Raw genomic sequence first — 10,780 nt, forward strand, 5'->3', positions numbered from 1 at the left:
GTCATACTCCACTCTGCGAGGCACATTGAACTGAAAATGACTCCTAAATTGATAGTGCAGTTTGTTTAGGCGATTTTACAGCTAAGTCACTGATATTGACTTTGGTATTAATTGTGTGTAGTTAAATTTGCTAGCTAGCTACCTTGCTCTACCTTGCTAGCTAGCCAGCCAGCCCATAGAGAGCATTGTGAGTTTTGTAGTCGACTAGAGCTGCAAAAGATTTCTACAATTTTCACGTTGCTACCAATCTTATTATAACAAAATGAAACATTTGTTCACCAAAAAATATTGTTCTCACACATTAGTGTTATATTTAACACTGTAAATTATAAGAATTTGTGGTTTTGGGTGGATATTTCCTTTAAGGATCTCACAGGCTCTCCCTCTCCTTTTTGATGTTGTTCTCCGTCTCTCGGTCTCTCTTACCTTTTTGACGTTGTCATCTCTCTGTCTGAGGCAGTCTGTGAACAGGACCTTCTTCACTCCATGTCTTTCAAGCTGTTTCAAAATCATCTGGAGAGCAAAACATTCAGATCTGGATCAGGACTCATAAGTCTGCATCAGGACTACATACAGCGCTGCACTGGACGCTTGGTCTCAATTCATTATATAGAGGCCATTCCAATTAATCTACTGCACGATTGGCCATATACACTCAAACGGGTTTGTCTGGAAAAACACAAAAACAACCAGTCTGGATGCCAGACATTGTCATGCATCAACAGAAACAGAGCTGAACAAAGCTTCCAGGTTACAGAAACAAAACAATGATCTGCTACAGTAGCCTACATGCTTGGCAGACAGGTCAGCCAGGTCCATCTTGTTCAGCACCAGAAGATGAGGTCTGACGTCCAGACTATCCTGGAAAAGAGGGTTTCTACCTGAGAACGGGATGTTCTACTGTTAAAGAAACTTGTGCAAGTCCGTGTTAACCCACTGAGCTAAAGTAATTCGTTTGGGAGCTAATGAAATTCTTCAGGTCTCAGACAAGGCGACTCATCCCGCAACCGTGGTTGGTGATGTGAGTCCATCAGAGGGTGATGGGGCAAGGTAGGGCAAGCGATGTATGCCACAACTTGCTCTTAGAACCAACTTCTCTGGTTTTAAACTGCTTGTGTGGAATCAATATGAGCCATAAACATTTATTATAGTGTCAAAATTGACTACAAAGTGTAAATAGGATCATTTTGGTCATAAAGTCAGTCTTACGTGAGTTCGTCATGACTTACTGGGGGTATGGATTACATACATGCCCACTTTTGCCAATGATGTCCAATTTCCCAGAGACAACACATTAAGGTCTGTCCCCAGCTGCCACGTGGGCATGTGTTGTCAAGTCTGCATATGGGCGCAAAGCACGAGCATTTAGCTTGGCAAATAGGAGTGAAAATGGGCTTCCATAAATTTAGTTCAAACTTCCAATGCATTTCAACAATATTGCCAGATGGCCAGGAATGGATTACAACCGACATGGTCACTTCTGCTGCCTGTCAACCGTCAAACTACTGGTGTTGGTGAGTATGTTATCTAAGTAGATAGCTGGTACTAGCTAGCTAGTAGCTACTTTTGGTTATACAAACTAATTTGATAATGCTAGCGAGCCAGGCTATCTATGATACTACAGATTAAAGGGGAACGATTCTGTAGCTAGCTAAATACATCAAGCTAACGTGTTATGTGATGTAGCATTTCAGAGGAAGATATGTGCGATGTTCACATTGAATACCCCACAAGCTGCTTTCCGCTTGGCTAAAGACAAGGTCAGCTCAGACTTTAGCCTACACATTTCTTAATTTGCTGACCATTATGAGAAGGGAGAAGTCCTCTACTTCAAAACGTTGTTCTCTCCATAGCAAAGCTAGCTTAGTTTATCACGCTGTACTCACTACTGGCCTTGTTTGTTGTGATTGAATGGCAAAGACACACCCACATCAAAACCTACCCTCAAGACAACTCTCTTTTGCCTTCAGTCAAGGCCGCTAGCATTTCTTAATTAGCATTGATGAAAAACAACGGCAAATCAGGAAGGGCAATCGCCCTTTAAAGGATATTCTGGCATCGTGGATTTCTAGGATGCAGTCAACATTCTTCACACTGGCCTTCATCTGTTTCAGACCTGAAGAGAGACCAGAGGAGAGGAGGATGGGTTACTGTAACCTTCCCTTACTATGAAAAAGAGAGTTACACAGGTATCAAGGTTAACGAAGGTTACGTGTGTAACCATGGTTATGTGAGCTATTGGCGCACTACAATATGGTATCCTTCCACTCGGCAGGAAACATTCCGCCCCCCCAAACACTAGCGAGGCATCGATGCACACTAGCTCCCTGCGGTGGACTGTTCTGTATCACTCCAATAGGAAGGAGTGAAAGTGCCATTTCAACATAGTCGTCACACATGCATTTGTCACCGATAGCTGATGATGTCTGTGTCGTCTTTTGTGTAGATGGTGAGAGAAGCCGGCTGGAGTGGCCTGAGGTGAAGGCCCAGCGGAATCAGAGAAGCCGACGTGAGTAGGCCGAGTAACTTCCGGGCACTCAAATACGGACACAGCTCGTCCAAGCCAGAAACGGTCTAGGTAGGCCTGTATCTTCTCCAATCTCACCTGAGGGAGACGTGTTCTCATAAGAGTTGAGTCTATCAACATCCCCAGGAAAACCACCATCTGTGAGGGAGTCAGGTTGCTCTTCTCCCTGTTTATGGTGAGGTCCAGGTCTTGAATGTGCTTCAAGATTATCCTTGTCTGCTGTAGCTTGCTCTCTTGATTGAGCACACACCAGCCAGTCATCCAGGTAATTCAGCACTAGAATGCCCTGGAACATGATAGGCACTAGGTCTGCGTCCATGCACTTTGTGAATGTACGCGGCACCAATGAGAGGCAGAACGGGAGGACCTTTCATAAGCCACTCCTTCGAAGGCAAACCGGAGGTACTTCTAGTGATCTCGATGAACAGGAACATGGAAGTATGCATTCGTCAGGTCGAGCGTGGTCAACCATTGGCCGCTCAAGATTACCTGCAATACCCACGCTGGCGAGAGCATCTTGAACTTGAGCTCTTTTAAACATTTGTTGAGGCCTCGCAGGTCCAGAATCGTCCGAAAGCTGCAGACCTTCTTCTGAACTATGAAATACATGGAGTAGAACCCACTTAGCCATTCTAGCGGCTCTACTTTCCTGATTGCGTCCTTGCTCAGGAGCAAGGCTATCTCCAACCGGAGCACTGAGGTGACCCAGATGTCTCTGTAGGACGGTGGTCGGCATCGGAACTGGAGTTTGTATCCCTCATGACTAGGGACGGGTATCGTTAAGATTTTAACGGATTTACTACTCTTACCGATACTGCTTATTGATCCGGTACTTTAATGGTATTCTTATCGGTTCTTTTGTTATTTTTTTATGAGAAAAAAACCTGAAACAAATTAAGAACAGAATTAACATTGCTTTATTTTCTGAAATGTAAAATAAATAAAATAAACAATTATTTACAGCAAAAGAAACAGCAATGTTTTGAACAACTCACTATTATAGACGAATGTTGTGATGATGGAAATGTAAAACAAATGAAATAAACAATATTTTCTTGCAAAAGAAAATACAGTGGTGGGGCATGCAGGTAGGCTGCAAAAGGACTAACAGTTCTTAGCAGTTCTTCTGGAGAAAGATCAACATATTTGCTTTCTCTGGCAGAAGTGGGGACCTCTCCTACAGTCGAAAATACCCTCTCGCTAGTGTTGGAGGAGGCTTGAGCACAGAGGTAGCTTGTTGCAATGTTTGTGAGGAGGGGCAGAGTATCTCTTCTCCCACCACCACATCACAGGATCTTCAGCCATGGGCCTTTGTAGAGCTCGACCTCTAGGTCAACACGCTCACTGAGGGAGAGGGACCTGTTGGATTGTCAACCTCAACTCCCTGTCCTCCTCTGATAACAGCTCCTCCGAGGCATTCCTTTTTTTGTACATTTAAAAAATATATTTTTTTATTTAACCTTTATTTAACTAGGCAAGTCAGTTAAGAACAAATTCTTATTTACAATGACGGCCTATCCCGCCAAACCCAGACGACGCTGGGCCAAATTGTGCGCCGCCCTATGGGACTCCCAATCACGGCCGGATGTGATGCAGCCTGGATTCGAACCAGGTCCTGCAGTGACGCCTCCTGCAATGAGATGCAGTGTCTTAGACCACTGCGCCACTCGGGAGCGCTGGTCTGTGTCTGTCTGTCTGCTCCGGCTCCTCTGACAGCCCTGGTGTTGCTCCTGTCACATTGGCCTCAACAGCTGCCTTCCTCAGCCTGTTCCAGGCGGCGTCATTCACCGGACTCCCTTTAAATATGGGGTCCATTGCTGTGGCCTAACGCAGGAAGGCTTGAATGTCCTCATCCTGATAGCGCTTTGAGAGGTTCTCCCATACATTCTCTTTGATGGTTGACACAAACGTTGTATCTTCATGCTTCACAGTGAAGTGCTCTTCCAGTTTCTGGAGGATGGGTTCGATCTGTCCACAGATGGCATTCTTTTCACATGACACACTGAGTGTGGATGTATAGAGGATTCTCATGAGCTGGACAAACTCCTCAGCCTTATGGAAGTCCTCATCCTTCAGACAGTCCAGGTTGTCCTTGGTCATTGCTTTTCGCAGTCGTGGGTCCAAGGCTGCTGCTTGGATCGCAGGATACTGCTCCATGAATCTCTCTATCATTAGATAGAGCGAGTTCCATCTGGTCTTGACATCAAGGATGAGTGAGTGTTGCGGAATGCCTGAAACAACATACATTTAATTACCGCACACTTGAATATTCAATTAAATTGTTAAATGTGGGAATTTCAAAATAATACTTTAATAGATTGAACTGGCTTCTTACCAAGGAGCTGCTGCTTTTCCTTCAAGACTGTTTTGGACATTGAGGATCTCTTGAACCACACGACCACTGCTCTGATTCATGCTGCCCATTTATTAATGGAAGTCATTTTGTAGATTTTCTGCTCTGCCAGATTCAATGTGTCCTATTTTTAGGATGTGTAGCCTCTTGATGGCAACATCCATATTTCCAGCACTATCAACAGTCACAGCTACAATCTTGTTCGGCTCGATCTCAAACTCTTCCAGAATGTCTGAGATCTCCTCTGCCACTACTTGGCCAGTTTGCGATTTGTACACTGCCCTGGTGTGGAGAACCTTCTGTTTTACACTGCCCTGGCTTGTGTAGTGCACTGTAACAGTGAGATAGTGGTCCTGACAGAGGCTGGTCCACCCGTCTGATGTGATGGCCAGCTTTGGAACATCCTTCAACTCAGTGATCACATTGGCCTTTTCTACACCATACCAGGTAGGAATTAATGTGTCACTGAGGTAACTCCTGGAGGGAGGGGTATATTTGGGGTTGAGTGCCTTGCTCATCTCCCTACAGTAAAAAAAAAAGGATTGTTTTCATGTGCTGAATTATCATTATTGTGTTGTGTATCGTATTGTGGAGTGATGGGACTAACATACAACCCTTTTATACTACTATATCCTAAAAATTAATACAACTCAATATTTACTGACAGACTGTTACCTAAAGCCCTTGGACTCCACTGTTGCAAAGGGGTGTAGGCCTTTCACTATGAACTTGGTCACGGCTAGGTGGCACTCATTCACCCTTTCCTCAATCATCATCCCACTAACTGCCAGCATGAAGGGGCTTTGGGCTGGTCTTTGGCTTGGACCAGCGGTATTAGAGGGAGGAGTGGGTTGGTTCATTGTAGTTACAACTTTAACAAAAAAGTAGCAAAATCTTTAAAATGGGTGATTGAATTTATGAATGCACCCTCGGCTAAACAATCAGCTTGCCAATGGTTACTTTTGATCATGAACCCATGTTTGCATAATTGAGTTAACTCCAGTGTGTGGGCTCTAGGCTGCTAGCATACTTACCTAACGTAGACCGGGCAACGAGAAATTAACCACGAGCTAGGCAGTCGAAAATTGTGCATTTCTCTGCCTGTACATGATGCACTTTCGATAGATGTTTGGACAGATTGCTTGTAAGGGCGGAAACACAAGCAAAAGTCTTGTTGCACTAGTGGCAACGAGCACTGTCATTATCGACTCTGGCGAAGTGTAACCACACTTTTTAACATTTAGCTCTCTCCGCCATGGTCACTAATTAAGAGCAAGGTGCTGTAGCGTTTGGGAATAGCGAAAATGCATCATAGACAAATGTCTTAATCTTACTGCAAATTAGAAACGGTTGGTGAGATAAAATGTGCAAAATAACATTTATGTAGCAATAATAAATAGGAAATGTATTTTCTTAATTTCTCCAGTACCGAAAGCAGAACCGATAACGTCGGAGCTTATCGATACTACGGTATTTCATAATTTAGCCCCGGGGCTCGTTTAATATCGGGTTTCGGTACCCATTCCTACTCAGGACTGTGCCCACTACAGTCCTGGAGGGATACCACCTGCCTCTCCCAGTCCTTGCCAACGATCTCGTCATCCATCTCTGGATAGTGGTCTAGCCCCAAGGACTCTGCATCCATTAGAAGAGTCCACGGGCTGGTCTGGTTGTCGCAATGGATGTGCCCTCCCATTAAGGAAATTAGAAGGGGGGTCGGCAAGGCCATTTTCTTGCCTGCCGAAATACACCCCCCTTCTAATTTCCTTCATTTTGTGGCTAGAGTCAAATACTTTATGTGGCACACACTACTTGTCAACGTGAGCTACCAAAATGATTCTGAAGTGTGCCAGGCCTTGCAGTCCCAAGATAGAAGGGCGGGGAGAATTTCGGCAGGCAAGAAGATTGCCTTGCCGAGCCCCCCCCTTCTAATTTCCTTAATTTTGGCACTACAGTCAAACACTTTCTGTGGCACACATCAGAGTCAAATACTTTCTATAGAACAAACTTCACGTCAGGATAGGCAACCGAAATTAATAATTAATCTATGTGTTATATTAAACATTGAGGAGGGAGTAAAATGTAGGCAAGCTATAAACATTTCACTACAACTTTTGGCAGAGATTTATTTAAACTAATACAATTGAAACAAATAGCCAAACCGAAAACTGCAGACATTACTGGTGCCTCCCCCGCGATCAAAGGACACAAGTAAAAAAAAAAAAAAAAATGTCAACGGAGTGAAGAGCAGAAATCCCAACTAGCAAGCAAGTCGCAGCGTTGAAGAATTGAGTGCGTGCGCGTTCACGCGTGGGGGGGGGCTACTAGGTTTATGTTAGAAACCTGGGCTAGCTATGTTAGTTGACTTTTTGCTTTCTTGGATTCTGTATTCATTTTGTGACCTCTAATAAGTCATGTCACATAGTAAGTTAATTACAAGCGTTTAGCTAGATATAGCCTACAACTGACATAAAGATACCTAGCTAGCTAGCTAACACGCTGACCAGACCGCTCACGCGCGTAACGTTAGCTGAGAGTGCTCACCAACCTTTTGCCATATGTCTGGGGAACCAGTGTGCAACCTCTCTGTCGCCGAAGTCAAAGACCGTCCTGAAGTTTGCTGCATTGCGGAGTATCTGATGAAGCCTCATATTTGTTGTTTAAAAAAACTAAATATTAGTTTCTTTCACGTGTCTGAAGCAATGATGTGTATATGTAAACCATTGGTCTGAAGTCCTCTGTCATTGACAGCGTTTTACTGAAGCCATGTTCACATTGGTGTTACACTGTTTACATCCCGACTTTCCCTATTGTCACAGCGATTGAGTTCCGCCATTACAATTATTCTTTCGGCACTAAATGTCAGAATTATACTGTATAATAATCATCATAACAATACCAATAATCATAAAAAATAATACTCATAGCTAATAATAAAACTTAGGGTGTCCAATCAAAAACGCATCTTTTGACCAATGAGTAAACGAATATCTTAATTGTGTAGAATAGATACTCCTCTAAGAAAATAAATGGTCCAAACCTCATGTCCCTATCATAATAAACAGGTAGAGGTGGGGGAATCAGAAATAATTGTTAGCAGGTAGCCTAGAATCCCAAAGGTGAAAAAAATCTTGTCCATGTGCCCTTAAACTTAACCCTAACTGCAAATGTAAGTTGCTCTGGATACGAGTGTTTACTAAAATGTATCCTTGTAGAATGGCCAAAATTAGGATGACTAAAGCAACAGAGGCCAGAGAAAAAAAATCTGGAAAAAGGCATTGGATCATGGCTGGATGCTCTGCGAGAATTAAGTGACAGGCTCACTGTTGAATTCATCTTTCTTCTTAAATCCAATGGACATAAAACAATATAGAGGTATGATAGCTATCGATTTTGAGACATTACATGTAGTATTTTAATATTTTAGTATACACTTTTCATATTAATGCAAAATTCCTGTTGTTCAAAGATTTCTCACAAAAACAAGTATATCTGTGAAATGTCAACGGAGCACTAAGCATACCGCAAGCCTTTTATTTTCGAAGTCCTTTTACATTTAATTAAGCTCGTGTCATTTTAATTTTGTTTTTTGGGACCAGTGGACACAACTTTGCAGACGACCACAACAACATATAAAATCCTCAAAAGTCGCTGCGAGAAAGCAGCACCGCTCTGTCAACAGAGCTTGTTGCTTATTATGGGATGTGCATTAGATTATGAAATACACTTTTTTGGATATAATGTTAATGACATATCAGAGAAAGAGCCCACTGAATGATTCAGAACATGAAGAATCATATTTGTTTTGGTAAAATGTATACTGAACAAAAATATAAACGCAACATGCAACAACTTAAAAGATTTTACTGAGTTACAGTTCATATAAGGAAATCAGTCAATTGACAATTTTTTAGGCGCTAATCTATGGATATCACATGACTGGGAATACATATATGCATCTGTTGGTGACAGAAGCCTTAAAAGAAATGGGCCTCACAATGGGCCTCAGGATTTTGTCACAGTATTTCTGTGCATTTAAATTGCCATCGATAAAATGGAATTGTGTTCGTTGTCTGTAGCTTTTTCCTGCCCATACCATAACCCCACCACCACCATGGGGTACTCTGTTCACAACGTTGACATCAGCAAACTGCTCGCCCACATGATGCCATACACGTGGTCTGCGGTTGAGTCTGGTTGGACGTTCTGCTAAAAGGATGTTGGAGGCGGCTTATGGTAGAGAAAATAACATTAACTTCTCTGGCAACAGCTCTGGTGGACATTCCTGTAGTCAGCATGCCAATTGCACACTCCCTAAAAACTTGAGACATCTGTGACATTGTGTTTTGTGACAAAACTGCACATTTTAAAGTGGCCTTTTATTGTCCCCGGTACAGGGTACACCTGTGTAATGATCATGCTGTTTAATTAGCTTCTTGATATGTCACACCAGTCAGGTGGAAGGATTATCTTGGCAAAGGAGAAATTCTCACTAACAAGGATATAAACCAATTTGTGCACAAGATTTGAGAGAAATATGCTTTTTGTGTGTGTAGGAAAATTTTGGGATACTTTTATTTGAGCTTATAAAACATGGGACCAACACTTTACACGTTGTGTTTATATTTTTGTTCACTTTATTTTACAACATAAGAAAGTGAAATTTCATCCCTGGGCAGGATGTGTGGACATTACATGACCAAAAGTATCTGGACACCTGCTTGTCAAACATCCAAAATCATGGGCAATAATGTGGAGTTGGTCCTCCCTTTGCTGCTATAACAGCCTCCACTCTTCTGGGAAGGCTTGCACTTCTGCAGTTGCAAATTGCCTCTGGAAACAACATCAGCACAAGAACTGTTTGTCGGGGAGCTTCATGAAATGGGTTTTCATGGCCGAGCAGCCGCACACAAGCCTAAGATCCCCATGCGCAATGCCAAGCGTTGGCTGGAGTGGTGTAAAACTCGCTGCCATTGGACTCTGGAGCAGTGGAAAGGTGTTCTCTGGAGTGATAAATCATGCTTCCCCATCTGGCAGTCTGACAGACGAATCTGGGTTTGGCAGATGCCAGGAGAACACTATCTGCCCGAATGCATAGTGCCAAGTGTAAAGTTTGGTGGAGGAGGAATAATGGGCTGGGGCTGTTTTTCATGGTTCAGGCTAAGCCCCTTAGTTCCAGTGAAGGGAAATCTTAATGCTACAGCATACAATGACATTCCAGACTATTCTCTGCTTGAAACGTTGTGGCAACAGTTTGGGAAAGGCCCTTTCCTGTTTCAGCATAACAATGCCTCCGTGCACAAAGTGAGGTCCAAACAGAAATGGTTTGTCAAGAGCGGTGTGGAAGAACTTGACTGGCCTACAAAGAGCCCTGACCTCAACCCCATAGAATACCATTGGGATGAATTAGAATGCTGACTACAAGCCAGGCCTAATCGCCCAACATCAGTGCCCGACCTCAGTAATGCTCTTGTGGCTGGCTGAATGGAAGCAAGTCGCCGCAGCAATGTTCCAACATCTAGTGGAAAGCCTTCCCGGAAGAGTCGGCTGTTTTAGCAGCAAAAGGAGGACCAACTCCATATTAATGCCCATGATTTTGGAATAAATGTTCAACGAGCAAATCCCACATACTTTTGTGACACACACACACACACACACACACACACACACACACACACACACACACACACACACACACACACAGTGCATCCATCAAGCTACACACAATACCCCATATTGACAAAGCAAAAACAGTTTTGTTGAAATTTTAGCAAATTGATATAACAGAAAAAAAAGAAATATTACATTTACATAAGTACTCAGACCCTTTACTCAGTACTTTGAAAGTTTCTTAAATCAAATCAAAACAAATTTATTTATAAAGCCCTTCTTACATCAGC

The 10,780-nt window shown here is 43.0% G+C and overlaps 1 protein-coding gene across 3 annotated transcripts in view; it reads right to left on the bottom strand.

Annotated features, from left to right (window-relative positions):
• mtg1 (mitochondrial ribosome-associated GTPase 1) overlaps positions 1-7,684 on the bottom strand; it is a 31,070-nt gene extending 23,386 nt beyond the window's left edge. For all 3 annotated transcript variants that reach the window (XR_006760297.1, XR_001322026.2, XM_014154376.1), the window contains exons 1-4: positions 7,429-7,684; positions 2,052-2,116; positions 790-894; positions 427-513 (exon numbers count right to left, since the gene is read on the bottom strand). Coding sequence is in view for 1 of the 3 variants with exons in the window: in XM_014154376.1 (XP_014009851.1) it covers positions 427-513; positions 790-894; positions 2,052-2,116; positions 7,429-7,531 (360 nt within the window). In the remaining 2 variants the exon portion in view is untranslated. The remainder of the gene's footprint in view (positions 1-426; positions 514-789; positions 895-2,051; positions 2,117-7,428) is intronic.
• Positions 7,685-10,780: the final 3,096 nt, after the last annotated feature.

The sequence above is a fragment of the Salmo salar genome, chromosome ssa18 (assembly GCF_905237065.1).
Source record: "Salmo salar chromosome ssa18, Ssal_v3.1, whole genome shotgun sequence".
NCBI classification, from domain to species: Eukaryota; Metazoa; Chordata; class Actinopteri; order Salmoniformes; family Salmonidae; genus Salmo; species Salmo salar.